At 49.4% G+C, this 17,027-nt stretch overlaps 1 protein-coding gene across 4 annotated transcripts in view; it reads left to right on the forward strand.

The window, feature by feature from the left end:
- MBP (myelin basic protein) overlaps positions 1–17,027 on the forward strand; it is a 150,669-nt gene that overhangs the window by 106,657 nt on the left and 26,985 nt on the right. For 2 of the 4 annotated variants that reach the window (XM_055296102.2, XM_055296111.2), the window contains exons 4-5: positions 6,264–6,700; positions 13,535–13,612. In XM_055296102.2, the coding sequence (XP_055152077.2) occupies positions 6,264–6,700; positions 13,535–13,612 (515 nt within the window). The remainder of the gene's footprint in view (positions 1–6,263; positions 6,701–13,534; positions 13,613–17,027) is intronic. The other 2 variants (XM_055296120.2, XM_055296131.2) reach the window with 1 other exon arrangement.

The following is a 17,027-nucleotide window of genomic DNA, read 5'->3' on the forward strand; positions in this document are numbered from 1 at the left end:
GGCCACGTGACCTTTCATTAACACCACCTCAGTGGAAGATGAGCTTCCTCAGGTCGTGACGCCTGAGTTTCTTTAATTAGTAAACGCTGTCCCCCAAATATCACAGCTGCGTCCTGCTGTGCATTTCTATGCCTCAGAAGCCACTCGGAGATACGTGATACCCCTGTTGTTGCTCACAGATGGTCAGGGATTTGAATATCACCACCTTCTAAAGGCCAGCATTGTTCTAGCAATAAGATTAGGATGTGGTGTTGTCGTTTAAGGAAGTTTTCCTGCAATTGTGGAAATCGATTAATACTACAGAAAATATTGTAAGTACATATTTTGGAAAATGTAGATCTGCATGTTTCACTAATTGTGTAATAATGCTCTGCTCTATAAATATCCAGATTTAAAAGTCTGCCTTGGGATTTCGTTTGACTGAAGGCAATATTAACGGACTAAACTGCACTTGCCCCTACCAAAAATACTGCACATCCATAGATTTAGACTTCTTCGCATACTTCTTATGTGTTGGGAGAAGCTACTTTGGGGACAAAAATGCCCTTCTCTGTGCCTCACAAATAACTGATTCAGGGACACAAAGCCCAACTGTTGCGAAAATATTAGTATTCAGATGTTCTTGTGTTTTGTTAATGCATTTAATTATGTACAATATAGCTATTGTTTTCCTTTCACATTTGCATTACTTTATATTAGCTAGAGAACATAAAGCACGCCATAAAATCACACTAATTATTTCTGTTGTTCTTGCAACCTATAAATAAGCATTGCATCCCTGCAAAAGCTGCAGCTTTGTACTGACCACAGTATTCTTCACGTTGCTTTTTCAAACACTACAATGCAATGATGTACTTAATAGTATGTTATAAAGCTCAGTGTTCTTACGTAGTTGAATTTCACCAGTGGTCATGGAAGAACGGTGCCACCAAAGTCTCCCGCTCCACCTGGTCCTGCCTTTTCCGTGCTTGTCCTGGAGCAGGTGACCTATTTTTCAGGCATAGGGCTCAGCCAGCATAGACACACTGGCAGCTGTATGCACTCCCTTGGGTGCATGGACGAGACCACCGCGACCCTGGGTTCCAACTGCTGGCTTTACGCTTTGTTGTTGGCAAACATCTATAATGTATGTGAGAGCAGGTTAACCTGCCTTGGAACCAGATCTTATATGGACTGCATGATACGTCTCACTTACGGGGCAGTTTCTTGACCCAGATGATTTTGATTAAAAAAATCAGAAGCACTGGAATCCTTTTTCCAATGAGCGAGAGTTGTAAGTGTGCAAACTTCCACGACTATCAGCAGCAGAAGGAAAGCAACCCCACCTCACTTCTCCCATGCCACCACCCCCAGAACTGGTGCCCTCCTGTCCTTGCATCCCCCAGATGAGACCTCAGTGCTGAAAGGGCCTGTGTCACCGTGCGTTCTCAGATTTAAAAAAGGCCGCCCACTGCAGTTAGCCAAAGACCCTGGGAAATACACTGAGAAATAAAGAAAGGAGCTGCATTGGAGTCCAAGTGCTTATGATGGCTTAAAAGTAGAGGCTGAACGTGGTGGGTCACGCCTGTAATCCCAGCACTTTGGGAGGCCGAGGCGGGTGGATCACGAGGTCAGGAGTTCGAGCCCAGCCTGGCCAACATAGTGAAACCCAGTCTCTACTAAAAATACAAAAAATTAGCTGGGCACAGTGGCGGGTGCCTGTAATCCCAGCTACTTGGGAGACTGAGGCAGGAGAATGACTTGAACCCGGGAGGCGGAGGTTGCGGTGAGCCAAGATCGTGCCATCGCACTCCAACCTGGGCGACAGAGTGAGACTCCATCTCAAAAAAAAAAGAAAGTAGAAGGTGCATCTTCACAGGCGCTGGCTTATCTACAGCATCGCCCAAGGTCAGCCACCTGGGAGGCTAGCAGGCTGTCATCTGGCTTAGTCGATAGTGCTATTAATGCAAGAGGCAATTGCATTTTTATTTAAAGTTTCTACAAGAATTGCTGAACCTGGGTTCCAATTCTGATGGTGCTCTGCCTGTTTGCATGTGTGTGTGTGCATGTGTGTGTGTACACGTGGGTGTGTGTGCACGGGAGCGGGGGTCACCTAACCTTACCAAGTAAAACTTAACTCAGGCGGGAAATGTGTCTGCCCCACTCTCCCTGAGAGCTGCTGCCAAGAGACCTGGAATCTTCCACCCGAGAGGCCGCTCCTACAGCTTCATCTTCAGAGCTGCCGATAGCAAGGCTGTACGGAGTGGAGGGTGGAGGACACTTTCTCAGGAGACAACACTCTTCCAGACATTTAGTTTAACAACCTAACATCCCCCAAGTTCAGTGTCTTCTCAGTTCACATGAAGAAATGCCCTCAAAGTATTTTTAGTGTGAACCAAACCACATGAGAAACATCTTTTCCTCACCAACGTGTTCATGACTTTCCTGCCTCTTAGTAATTGTGCAGAAGAGTCCACACTACAGGCCTGGAACCGTCCACTCTTCGGCAGGCCCATGGCAAGCTAGGTCCCGGAGTGTGGTCTGGGAATGCGGGTTTCCAGAGTGCTCCCACCCACCATGCCCTAACCGGGAGGGTGCCACGTGGTCTGCAGAACAGCCTCTTTCCCCTGGAGCCTGGAATGTTGGTGGTACCAAGTGAGGCAGCCTATGAGACCAGCCCCTAGTAAAGCCCCGGGAAGGGTCTCTAACAAGCCTCCCGAACAGACAGCATGTCACAGGTGGGGTCACGGCACGTGAGCATTTCACATGGGTCACAGCATGTGCTGGGAAATTCAGCCTCCCATGTGACTCTGAGGAGGGGTTCCTGGACTTCACCATGCACCTCTCACTGCAGTGAGTCATAGCAGTGAGAGGACCATATCCTAAGTCCCCGGAGCTCTCCTAGCAAGTCAGGGAAACTGGAGGGGTCGCGGGGACCCCAGGGCAGTTATTGAAAGAGGTCCTTTGTGGAAACCGACCTAGAAGAACAGCTGTCCACTGCTCAGTCGTGGTCACTTGGCAGGCATGCATTCTCAACTGTTCGTGGTTCCCTGTCTACACCTTCCCAACCAGGCCACCTGCAGCCACTCTCCCCACTCCCCCACCCCAGGCCAGAGACCTTTCTTTCCTTAGTGTCCCAGCCAGACTACCAGTTCCTGTCCCTCTCCCAGTTGCTCAGGATGGAAGCCAAGGTGCCCCCGGCATCTGGGTCCTACCATCTCCGTCATATCCCTCCACAGAGGCCGTCCGCCAGAATCTTCCCTCCCCAGGCGCCACTGCTCCCCAAACCCAGCCCTGTCTGCTTGCCACATAGCTGCCTGCTCTGCCCTTTCCACATCTGTTCACAGCCATCAAGGCTGTGATACCCCTGCTGTTGCTCACAGATGGCCAGCTTCCTGCACAGGCCCTCCTGCCTCCCAGGTTACTGCCTGGCCTGGGATGTTCTCAGCCCGGCCATCCTCCTGGACCTAGGACCAGCATAGCCGCTCTCCTGCTGCCTCCGCCACTGGGAGCCGATTGCGCGCAGGCTTCCAGTGGGGGCTGCCTTCCCCTCTGCCAGAAGCACCCTCCCCAACTTCCCCAAGTCCTCGCAGGGCCCAGACTCTCATCTTGTCCAGATGTCATTTCCGCAAGTACCTTCCTGCTGACCCAAGTCCTTTCTGCTCTCCTGTTCTCCTGCCTGATGTGAAGTTGCACATTGCATGAGTTGGGGCTGCCAAGACAAATTACCACATGCTGGGGGCTTAAAACAACAGGAATTCTTCTGTGATCATTGTAAAGGCCAGAAATCTCAAGCTGAGATTCTGCAGAGCCCTGCTTCCCCCGAAGGCTCTACCGGAGAATTTGCTCCATGTCTCTTACTCCTGGTGGTGCCAGAAGTGCTTGGTGTTCTGAGGTTTGTAGATGCACCCCTCCAGGCTCCGCCTCCCTCTTCACACCTCTTCCCTGTGCATCTGTGCCTGTGTCCAAACTGCTCTCTTCTTACAAGGACACCAGTGATTGGAGTAGGGCCCACCCTACTGCAGAATGACCTCATCTTCACTTGATTCCATCTGCAAAGATCTATTTCCAAATAAGGTCACATTCACAGGTACAGAGGTTAGGACATGGACATATCATTTGGAGGGATACTTTTCAATCCATAACATACATTTTCACCTGCTTTCCCCACTAGAGTGTAGGTTTCACGAGGACAAGGACCATATATTATTCATCACTGTAACTCAGATATTTAGAACAGTACATTACAACTATTTGGTACTCATAAATAATGGATGGATGAATGGGTGAACAGATAGGTAAATGGATGGATACATGAGTGGATGGATGGATGGTTGGGTGGATGGATGGATGGATGGATGGATGGATGGATGGATGGATGATGGATGGATGAGTGGATGGATGGGTGGATGGATGAGTGAATGGGGGATGGATGAGTGGGTGGATGGATGAGTGGATGGATGGGTGGATGTACGTATGTATGGATGGATAGATGGATGAATGGGTAAATGGACTGATATGTGGATGGATGGATGCATGAGTGGATGGATGGATGGATGAGTGGATGGATGGATGGATGGATGGGTGGATGGATGGGTGGATATATGTATGTATGGATGGATAGATGGATAAATGGGTTGGATGGATGGGTGGATGGATGAGTGGATGGATGGATGAGTAGATATATGTATGGCTGAATGGATGGATGGATAAATGGGTAAGTGGACTGATATGTGGATGGATGGATGGATGAGTGGATAGATGGAGGGGTGGGTGGATGGATGAATGGATGGATGAGTGGATGGGGGATGGATGGAATGGACAGATAGATGGATAAATGGGTAAATGGACTGATATGTGGATGGATGGATGGATGGATGGATGGATGGATGGATGGATGGATGAGTGGATAGATGGAGGGGTGGATGGATGGATGAATGGATGGATGAGTGGATGGGGGATGGATGGATGGATGGATGGGTAGGTGGGTGTGTGTATGTATGGATGGATAGATGGATGGATGGGTAAATGGACTGATATGTGGATGGATGGATGACAGATGGATGGGTGAATTGATGGATGCATGCATGCATGAGTGGATAGATGGTGGGTGGGTGGATGGATGAGTGGATGGATGAATGGATGGATGAGTGGATGGGGGATGGATGAATGGATGGATGGGTAGGTGGGTATGTGTATGTATGGATGGATAGATGGATGGATGAGTAAATGGGCTGATATGTGGATGGATGGATGCATGAGTGGATGGCTGGCTGGCTGGCTGGATGGATGGTTGAATGAGTGGATGGATGGATGAGTGGATAGATGGAGGGGTGGGTGGATGGATGAGTGGATGGGGGATGGATGGATGCATGGATGGATGGATGGGTAGGTGGGTGTGTGTATGGATGGATGGATGGATGGATGGATGGATGGGTAAATGGACTGTTATGTGGATGGATGGATGAATGGATGGATAGATGGATGGATGACTGGTATTACAGGAATATGTGAGTGAATCCTGTTTTCTGTAGATAAGTAATAGAGTTTGGAGAGGAAACTAACTAAATGATATTCATTTAAACCTAACACTATAACTTGAAAGCAAAATGGATTCATTGCCCTTTGTGACAGAAACGCAGTATTTTTTGGAGAAAGCTATGAGATGCTGGTATACAACACGAAATATCTCAATCCCACTTCAGATTTCTGATTGTTTCTGCTTCCAGAGGAGAAGCCAAGTCAAAATGTCCTGAATACGCAGTTCTCTACTGCGAGAGGCCTCTTGTGGAATCTGGGATTGAAAAAATTCTAAATGCCCCACTTCGTTCATGCATGAATTGCAGAAAGATGTGGCAAGTTTTGTTTCTACCAAGAAAACTAAAAACACCTTTTGTCAAATAAATGCTGCTAAACAGTCAACGTCCCATCAAGGTGCCTGCACATCTGGGCTCTCCGGGAGCAGCCATGGCAGCACCCAGGAAGAAATGCTGATATGGCTGCTCTGCATGCTCAGATCACTTCATCGGGAAGCCTTGGTGCATTTTACCCAGGATGCCAAATCTCAAGTAACTGAGGAATTCCCAGGGCCTTCTGAAATACAGAGCTGCAATAAGGCTGCTCCATCCAGGTTAGCTCCATCCTAGGCCAAGGGCTTTATGAGGACTGCACATATTCTGTGGGTTTTATAGGAGACAGCTAGGTCAAGACCCCTCAGAGAAAGCTGCTTTGTCCGGTGCTCAGCTTTGCACAGGCCCGTATTCATATCTCATTGTTGTTTGCAGGAGAGGCAGATGCGAACCAGAACAATGGGACCTCCTCTCAGGACATAGTGGTGACTGACTCCAAGCGCACAGTGGACCCAAAGAATGCCTGGCAGGATGCCCACCCAGCTGACCCAGGGAGCCGCCCCCACTTGATCCGCCTCTTTTCCCGAGATGCCCCGGGGAGGGAGGACAACACCTTCAAAGACAGGCCCTCAGAGTCCGACGAGCTCCAGACCATCCAAGAAGACAGTGCAGCCACCTCCGAGAGCCTGGATGTGATGGCGTCACAGAAGAGACCCTCCCAGAGGCATGGATCCAAGTACCTGGCCACAGCAAGTACCATGGACCATGCCAGGCATGGCTTCCTCCCAAGGCACAGAGACACGGGCATCCTTGACTCCATTGGGCGCTTCTTTGGCGGTGACAGGGGTGCGCCCAAGCGGGGCTCTGGCAAGGTGAGCTCTGAGGAGTAGAGGAGCTTTAGTTTAAATGGAAAAAGCAAAGGAGAAATCAGTAGGTGAACTAAGCCATTAGAGGAAGAACTGGCGTGTAGCCTCTTGCTGTCTAAGGTCTCGTTCCGTGCTGGAGAATGCATATGAGCCCAAGAGTGTGGGCCTGAGTGGCTGCTTAGGACGTTTTCATTTAACTCACCCCCTCTTTTCCTCACAAGGGATGGTGGCCAGGGTGTGGCTCAGGAATGTAAGGACATGCTGAATTCTGGATCTCTAAGGGTGCCTGGACATGGGCGTTGCAAAAAGAGAGCCACATTCTCAGGGTCTCTGGTGGTGTGTGCTTGCGGACTTGATGACTGATTTTGCCTCTTCGGCCCACACGCTGGGGTTCAGCACTGGGTTATGCTCGTTTTTTCCTGGAGTCAGTGCTGCTAGCTTCATGTTGCTCTGCAAGAATGATTCGATTGAGGTCGAGGAAGACTTTTGAACAAACTCCTCAATTTAAATCCGCCTTGAGCAAACTTTCTCTGTGGTCTGAGAAGTGGAAGGAGGGGAGGGATAAATGAGTGTCTATGAATCAAAGCTTTATTATCTTGTGATTCCATTAATTTGCATACAGAGTCTTAGAGGTTTCTTTATTTAAAAGCAAATGTTCTGTGGATAAAAATGTATTACAAAGAAAAAAAAAAACTCTGCTATGGGGTCCAGAGCCTAGGAGTGGTTTCTGCAGTTGATTGTCCGTGGAGAACGTGTGGCTGCTGGTTCATCAAAGCACTGGTCCCTGAGTGCCATTCAGATTGCAGATGCAGCATTTCACGTGATGTTTAGAGTGTTTGGTGGTTGTGTAATTTTGGAGAGAAAGAAGTTTTTCCCAAAAAAGTCCCTAGTTTATTGGGTGTTCTCACACAACCTGTAACATGAAGCTGTTTTTCTGCCTGTGTGCAGGTCTGATTCTGGAATTCTGGAAGGCCTTGTGGGAGCGTAAAAGGCTTTTGAATAAAGTGTGGAACAGAGCGCCTCGTTCTGATAACATGCAGTCATAAAAACCATAGGGCAACTTGGAGTTAAGGAGTTTCTAGAATTTGCTTTAGTCTCCAACTGCAATTCTTTATTGATCATGAAATTGTTGAAGATAAACACAAATGTCAGTTTCACCTTTCCTGTGGGCATATCACAAAGCACGTCGAAGTTTCAGGCAACTGTTAACATCTCTACCATCTGCTCTGAGTTGAGATTTCAGGTTGCAACACTTGCCGTGACTTATTTGTAAATGACATTTGGTGTATCTTAGATACTAATGGAATTCATATTCTGGCTAGTTCTTTCAGTGCATTTGTAGACATGTTCTTTTCCTTTGTGGCAGTCCTCCCTCACCCTGAAATGTTGGTGTTCCAACCTATTTCTAATGCTAATTTCAACTGGAAGCACTTTTTCAAGCCCAGCTATCAAACCACACCAGACATGTATGGATTCGGGTTGCCCAATAAAGTGTTGCTATTATGCTAAGCATCCCTCACGCATACAGCATCACCAGTTTTGAAAGCTTGAACTATTCTGCTTACTTCAAGGTACAGAAAAAAAAAATGTACTTAAACTGTGCAGAAAAGATGAAATCGCTGGATAGTATGTATTATAAAACAAGCTTCATGTCAGTGATCATGGTTTAAGTTGAAATAAAATGGTGAAGGTATTAATATCAATCATTGTGACTTTATCTCAAAAGGACATTGAAACACATAGTGTTTTTCTTCCTTTATGGTAAGATTACAGCCTTTATTGTCTTAAATCTCTTATACTCTTCAATATTTTCAAAGAAAACATTCTAGTCTCAGAAATAGTCCATCTCTTTGCAAAACAGGGCTGCCCAATTATCAAGGACCCAGAAAAATCAAAACACTTTCAAAAATTTAAAAAACAAAAATAATTTTCACATAATTGCTTTAGGAATTTTGAAGTATCAATTCTTTTCACTATGGAGTGTTGAATATAGAAGACTTGTTAATGAACATGCTTGCCCTTTGATGCCAAAGGCACAAAAAATACTAACATTTGTACGTGTGATCATAGAGCAGCTGTGAGGCCTCCCTGGGGAATGCACACGGGGGGGTGTGTATTGTTCCACTGAACTATTTTATCACAAAGTGTTGTAAACCTGGGAGATGAAAGCTTAACTATCTACACCCAGCTACAAACCCACAATGGCCCTAAAAATCTGGGGTATTCATTGGTGTGGGCTGCCGTGGAGGAATTTTTGGTTTTGTTTTTATTTTTATTTGTTGCTCTGTTGACAAATCAGGAGAGCCCCCGTTTTTATATGCTAGGAAGGTCCTTGGGATAGGCCGAAGAGGTGTGCAAACAGGAGCGGTGGAAGGCCAGGTCCTGTCTCTCAGGACCACGGCGGCCTGCCCTGCACACAGTTCTTCTGCTTCCCATCTAGAACAAGGTTTTCCCGGCAGATTCCTGCCAGACTCTAAATGGAGCCCCCCATGACCCTATAAAAGGGGCTGTTTGTCCCCCTCCCACCCTCCTGTGCTCTTCCTCCCTCCCCTTGAGGACACATGGCCGCTGGTACCACATGTTGGCGCGGCCGCCCCCGAGCCCCGGAATGCCCTGACAACACTCATGCTTGTGTTGCTGGGAGCTGACATTCAAGGAAAGTGCATTAAAAATTCCCTGAGAAGGCATATTCTTTTGAGAGCCGTAAATGAAAAGTGCATTCACGGAGAACATGCTCCTTTGTTGTGAGAGGAAAGAAAGGAGTGTTGTTGCCTTTAAGGGGCAGGTTTCCCAGCTCCCCGGAATGTCAGGGTCACATGAGGAATGGGTGGGCACTTAGCGCCAAGATTGGCGTGTGCTTGGCCCGGCAGCTCCTCTCCAAGTGACCTCTCCAGCATCACTCTGTGCCAGTGCTCATATCTGAGGCCACTCGAGTGTCACGAGGCAGAGCCTGGAAACATTAGCTCTGGAAACCGTTCCTTCGCTTTTATGTGGAGGAAGTAAGGTTTCACACAACACCTAAGCTGGACACGGTGATGTGCTGCTTGGACGGTTCCCAAAACAGAAAGCAGCCAGGACATCCCCGTCCCCCACTTCTCTGTGCCGTGTACTTTTAGGGAGGTTTTGAAAGCTAGCTTCTTACTGATGATTTTGTCTATTTTTCTGTTTTACATGAAAACCTTCATTTATAACCTGCTCTTCTCAGCATTCTTCTATTCAGCATTCAGTGTGACTTCTATGCCTCTAATTGTGACTGTATGGAGAAGAACTGTTTGCATTCAGTGCTGTGGGGTATAATCAGTCCTGTAAATTAATCAGAATGTTCTGTTGCCTGATTTTTTTTCCATTGTGCTTTAATTTCATTAAACATATTTTAGTTCTACAGTAACCTAATTCCTCATTGTTAACATGAGATCCTAATTCTGTAGCTGTGTTCTGTAATCCCACGGGGCATGTACCATTTGAAGACACATGAAGGATACAGTAGACAGCACGGAGGGTAGCAACACACAGGGGTGTCCTCCCTCCCCAGAGTCCAGTGTGCACACAGAACCAGATTCCATCGCATTCATCGTGAGCTTGCGTGGTAACTGATCCGGCCACTCAGTGCCTCCACTGGATGAGAGATTTGGCCACAGATTCTTCTAGAGAAAATCCAAATATGGAGGGTGCGTTTGTTTCTGCACCCAAACACATACGTTTTGAGATTTCTTATAGGCATTCTTCTCGAAGTCTCATTACTCTGATCAGTTACTGATCGGAGGCTACCCTGGCTCAGTCACCAGCTGCTCACTGTGTCCTTCTGTGGTCTCAGGAGCTGCCGTTGTCGCTGTTGTATGAATAGACAGTAGTTAATGAGACTGGATGTGCCTGTACTGGCAGTGATTTTGCAACTTCATCTGTATAAGCGATGCATTTGTAAATAATGGTAATGTATTTGATGGTAATTGCCTGTGGTGGTTGTATCATGATTTAATTTTATTATGAGCTTTTTGCTTTATATATTTTTCTGCCTTTTTATGCATTCATTAAACAGTTTAACAGACCAAGGACAGTGTACTAATTGCATGTGAACTTTTTTAAGTTGTCATTTTTGGTTGCCCCCCCCCCCACCCCCTACGTCAGTGTACTGTGTTGCCGGCATTTTTGTGGCCTGGTGACACAGCTGGCAGGTAAGTGTGAGCACCCAAGCTCCTGTGCTTCTGTGCGGGAAGCTCACAGTTGCTCACTCATCTGCTTTTACTACACAGAGACATCTTACTCTCTTCTCTCCCCTCACAGTTCGGTGTTCTGGTCTTTCTATGATGACTATTGTGATTCTGCCTGAAGTTTCTTGTGTTTCTCTCAAAGCATCATCCCGCAAATGTTGGGGAGGGTGGACGCTGAGCAGACCTCACTGGCCGGTGCTGTCACGGACACAGCCGGCTCCACCAGCATTTCCTGAATGAACACGCACATGGGCGCCAGTGCCCACAGGGACTTCTGGGAGCTCACACACAAGGGGGGTCACGGGAACCTCGAGACACTGAAATGAGGGGATGGTGCTGGCTCTCTGAAGGATGATCATGAGTGTATGAGATGATGGTGAAACTTGGGGTCTTTGAGAAATTAGAAACAAGAGTAGTAAAGATAAGTGATTGGCTTGGATGTGGTCCTGCCTTTCATGTCCCATCAGACCCTCGTCTTAACTCATCTCCTCCCTTTAAGCTCATTTGCATTTTAAAGCATTCATTTCTCTCATTGTTGATTTTCCTTTGATAAAAAGTCTGGACATTTGATAACAGGCAATTCTGATCGGTGAATTAGGAGCTTGGCTTTACATCTGAGGGAATAGATCATCCTTAGAAAAAAACACACAATAGCACTTGTGAAAATCACTTAGATATTGATTCAAATTTAAGAACTGTGGACATTTCCTATCAAACCCTGATTCAGCGTTTTTAAAAGTTTTTTCCTTTATGGCTATCAGCACACTCTTAATGCTCTGAAATCATCCTACTTGATAAAAAAGTAGTAAAAAAGAAGAAACAGCTAAAGAACACTGAACTCTTTTGAGGGAACCCCATAAAAATGGGCTTAGCACACACAATTTCTCCTAAGAGGCTATTCTTGCCTTTCGTCTTCTCTGGCCCTTGCATTTGTCCTCCCTCTTCCTGGCTCTGGGAGTGGCAGGCAGCTGGGGTTACAGGTTGCATTTCCTGAAAACCATCAGTGGGACGCCTTATGGCTACCCCAGCCACCTGCCTTCCCCATGGGTAGACGGGGAGTCAGTAGAGGGGCTTCACACCAGCCCACCAGAGCCACGAGAACACGTCTCACAGTGATGATCTTGTGAAGAGGAGCCATTGTAGGAGATGGAGGGAAAATAAATGGAAAGTTCTTCACTTGTTGGCCCCGTACATAGCGTACACTTGCTCACGCTCATGGACGCCAGCTGATGGGAGTCACTGCTTATGAGGACAGCCAAGTCTCATCAACACAGCAACTCCCGCGGGCTTGTCCACGGAGACATCCTCTAAAGTGAATACTCAATTTACTTACCTTTAATGTCATGAATTAAAGTCACCAGAAATTCCTGCTAATATAGAAATAGCCTGTCTCATGCAGGGAGAATCCATTAGGAGACGTACAGCTAAGCACACACTCACCACAGATTTGCCTCTGAAAACCCCGGTGTGTTCACTTTCCATAATACTTCTAGAATGCGCCCACATTCTTCAGTGTCGGAACTACTCTATTCTCACGCATACGCAGCTGCTAACCTGGTTAAAAGAATCCATTTCATCTGCAGCCAATACATCTCCTGAAACCTATTACACTGATTTCATCTCTTGACCACTGTAAGTCTCTTTCCTCTTTCTCTTCTCTCTCTGTCTTCATTTTGCTGTAGCTGATAGTCAAGAAATAGACATTTCTTGCAGGGCACTTACTTACCTTGGTCCTATAATAATGGTCTTTCAACTGCAGCCCTCAAAGTTCATTGATATCGCAGATACTGTCGTGTAACTGACAAAGAGAATACATTAAGTTAGGAGCTAATGCTACTTAGGAAGATTTGTAACCGCAGAGCTCAGGTGAGTGGGTAGCGCCTGCTCCTGCTGAGAAGATTAACTTCCTACTAATGTTGAATTCCTAACCTTCACCAGTACCAAGGAAGAATGTCAGCAAGAAAATCCACTTTTAGTAATTGGCTAAAGTGACTTTGAACACTATTGCTCCTAAAAATTACTTCCTTATGCTCTGCAGAAAATCTGAAAAGGTCCGTCCTCGGTTCACTGAACCTTCACAGAGCAGGAACAGTTTCAACTCGTAAATCCAATGCAGAAGCTAACACACCTGCTATAAAAGAAAAAATACAACTCTACGAGTGAAGTGGAATGTAAAATTTATCCATTCCATGGTAGACGTCAAAAAACCCTTTTAGTGCACTTTGCTCCAGGCTGGGAAAGGCCTTCTGCACTGGAGCCTAGAAATCTTTCACAGCTGGTGCCTGCTGCCATATTAAGAGGCCTGGTCCCATTGTTTGATACAGGGCCTCAGAATAGACTTTGGAGGAGAGAATTCTTCCCTAAACTTTCCTTTTGCTCTTGATTTCCTGAGTCCTTCAGGGCGCATGCCTGCCCTCTGACCTCCCATCACCTCTTGCTGGTCCGTCCATCATCCATCATCTGCACACGCCTTCTTCGCTCACTGTCGTCCTTCATCCTCCATCCCCTGCTCACTCCTCCTCACTCTGGGTTCTTGCCAAGCCAGCTGTAGAGGAGATTTGCTGGAGGACTTTGGGGCACTGCCGGCGGCGCCCACCCGGACTCACGCAGCCCACTCTGTGTCCCCCGGCAGGTACCCTGGCTAAAGCCGGGCCGGAGCCCTCTGCCCTCTCATGCCCGCAGCCAGCCTGGGCTGTGCAACATGTACAAGGTAAGACGCCGGCGGGTCCCCACCCATCGGGGCCAGGGGTGACCTGCCCTTGCCTGAGCTGTCAGCCACTGTCCCTCAGGGCAGGCAATGTCACTGCCAGGGGCATCTGTGAGGCAGTGAAAGCAGGGAGGCAGGCCTCCCCTGGGGAAAAGCAGCTGCAGGAAGAGACAAATGCCCAAGAGGGGCATGGAGGACCTGGCTTTGAATCCTTGGAGGGAATCCTCCGCACAGGGCATGGCTGTCAGCTCAGGATGATGGGCAGCCTTGGTGACAGAGTCTGCCTCACTTTGCCGAGGCCTGAAGCGCGTGCAGGGGCCCGGGAGTGGCTCTGGTATTGAGGGCTGGCCTGGACCATGGCCACGTGCATACCTGTGCCTGAGTTTGCTTTGAAAACTAGTGCCTAGCAGACATTTAGCACTCACTAAACATGGGTTGAATTGAGCTCTAAACGATGAGTGTCCTTGGGACGTCTGGTCTCTCTGGGCTCTGTCCTCACCTGAGCTCAGCTGAGCTCTAAATAGGAAGTGGGCTATCGCTGTGGCTTGTCCTCATCTCCTTGTGTGGCTGCCACGGCTTCTCAAAGCACATAGGTGCCAGGAGCACTCACAAAGAAGAGGACAGCCAGAAGGGGAAGGGGACAAGCCCAGAGCTGGCACTGACGTCACCGCGAGCAGGGCTGCCGTTTGCACATTAGGAGCGGTCACCACAAACCTGCGTCCACCAGGCCCCTTCCAGGCCCAAGCCACGACCGTCTGCACCTTGGCATCTGGCTTTTTAAGCATGGGAATATGCAAAAGTTTGCAAATATCTGCTCAAGTACTTAAATAGTGCGAACATTTCACAGCTGTGCTCAATGGAGCACCAAATTGGAGGGAGAGCTGGGGTACCACTCTTCAGAGGCCTGCAAGGTGGGACCATTTACAGTCAGCAAGGAGCACAGCAGCACGGGGGACAGGATGCCTGCGGATGCCAAAACTCAGAGCCCCTGAAGGGGAAGCGTCCGCCTGGTGTGGCTGCATGTCAGACGTCATGCCAGGGCCTGGCTGTCCAGGGCTGCACCGCCGCGGGCCAGGAGTGGGTTCATGAGGAATAGGATGTGCCTGCTGGCCCCGGGATGGCCAGTCCAGGGCAGTGGCTGAAAGTGCAGCAGAGGAAGTCAGGGCTTGGGGGCAGAAGGGCCCTGGGGGAGCTGGGGCCAGACAAGGGCCAGGTGAGAGCCCCACGGTGGTCGTGGGACTTGGAGTGACTGGCAGCGGCGGCTGGGGAGAAGGATTTCTTGCTGAAGCCACAGGGGAGGAGGCAACCATGCACCCTGAGGGGGTCTCGGTGGTTTGGACGCCCATCCGGAGAGTCTGTGTTTGACTTGAATCGGGTCCTAGTTGTGAAGCCACACTTGATTTTCGAGGGCTCTTGGTGATGGACAACACCACCACTCCCCCAGGTAGTTCTGAGGGTCCCGTGTCCTTCTGGGAGGCCTCTGCTCTGGTGTGCACTGGGGCTGTGGCCACCTGGGCTTCACTGAGACCAAGATAGGGCTGCAAGCACCAGCCCCTGCCTGGGAGGCACCGACCCCGCTGGCTCCGCCCTGGAGAGCAGTGCTGGTGAGGAGGATTTTAACTGTGTGGAGGAACATCCGATATGTGGGAGGGTTGAGCTAAGGGTGGTACAGCACCCAGTGTGTGACACGTTGGCAGGTAGCGGCTTGCCCCCTACCCCGTTCCCTGCTCCACGAGAGGCACGCTGTCCTGCGTGGACCCTGGCCACAGAGAGATGGGGCCTCTGCCGGGAACCCCGTGTCGCCAAGCAGAGTGGAGAGGGTGACAGCCCCGGCCTCGGGTTCCAGGTCATAGTAAGAAACTCAACACAAGGCTGCATTCCTCTTCTAAAAAAAATTATCTATCAGGGAAAAGCAGCCCTTCTGTTCTCCACAGTTTCATCCGAGACAGGTTTTGCATGTGCCTTTCAAATCCTGTCCAAAGATAAGTACATCCTCTGCACAAAGCTTTGTCCACGTGGCTGCCCGGGGCGCACACTCCAGTGCACACATCAAAGGTTGTTAAAAGTCCTGCAGGCTTCCAGGACTCAGCTCCTTGTGCTCAGCACCTGTGCACTTGTGGACACCCCATTCTGGTCCAGATAGGAAAAGCAGTAGGGGTGGGTGTGTGTGTGGTATTTACACGTCTATGGAATGAAGGGAAAATGAAGATAAGCGTAAGGTGAAACGAAAGGCTGGGCAGGCTGTGTGGGCTCCCAGCATTGCTCCCAATGGACAGAGAACCCTCCCAGGGCTGCGTGCTAGAGGCCTTAACTTCTCCCTCCAGCCCCCTGAGCAGGCGCCGGCGATGCCTGGCTCACAGAGCCCATCTCTGCAGGAGGTGCACACAGAGGGGGCAGACAGGCTGGTCTGAGAGCCCCCAGGGGTGCCCCTGCCGGAAGACAGTGGCAATCCCATGCCGTTTGTATATTGAGTGGAAGAATAAGCGAGGGGCTTCCCTCTCTGTCCCTGAGAAGGAGCTTTTGAGTTTGAATGTCTTCTTCCGGTACTTTGGGATGCTTTATTATTAAAGGAAAGTGGCTGTGAGGGCACCAGCCACGGAGGAAGGAATTGCAAGGCCGGAGGCACTAAATGGTTTTAAAATACAGAGGGATTTTAAAATGCAGGGATTCCGTGACAAAGGACCCTTGAAGTCAGCTCCCAGTGGAGACAGGGCAGCTAGGTGGAAGGCTCAGGCTGAGCAGGGCCAGGAACCAGCAGAGTCGGAACCGAGAACTCCCCTAGCGCCCACGGCGCTCACACCCTAAGCTGAGCAGAGGGTCTCCGCCTGCGTCCACCTCACCCTGTGTCCTCTCCCTCGCTGTCTCTCTGTCTGTCTACTTCCCCCTCTCTCCTTCCCTCTTCGTGTCTCTCTCTTCCTCTTCCCTCTCCCTCTCTGTGCAAACACACTCTGTGCAAACACCCCAGCTATGAAATAGGCAACAAGGCAAAGAACAGCCTGGCTCCCGTGCTGCGGTGCCCCCTCTGGAACGGGACCCTGCTCCGAGCTCCCTGACGCCGAGACACCGGTGCTCTCGGGGCTGACAGGGCTCTTTTCTTTGAGGAATGGAAGGCGGGCAGTGGGAGCACAATAGGGGAATAGTGCGACATCCGAGAACTCAAAAGCAAGCTGGGGAAGCAAGGATTCAGAGGGGAGAGGAGCAACACACACGATGGAGAATGGCCGCGTGGGAAGTAGATCCACTGTTCTCTGCAGTTCCTCTGTCTGCACAGCCCCTGCCTGCCCGCCTGCCTGTCCATCCGGTGCTGCAGTTCCCTGGAACTGGTGCTGGGCCTGCGCTGGAGGCTGGAGTGAGGGTGCCTGTGGTGCAGCTGGAAAGGTGGCCCCGGGCAGGGTGGCTCCCCTCGGCCCCACCAACG

Source organism: Symphalangus syndactylus, chromosome 1, assembly GCF_028878055.3.
Source record: "Symphalangus syndactylus isolate Jambi chromosome 1, NHGRI_mSymSyn1-v2.1_pri, whole genome shotgun sequence".
In the NCBI taxonomy this organism is placed as follows: domain Eukaryota; kingdom Metazoa; phylum Chordata; class Mammalia; order Primates; family Hylobatidae; genus Symphalangus; species Symphalangus syndactylus.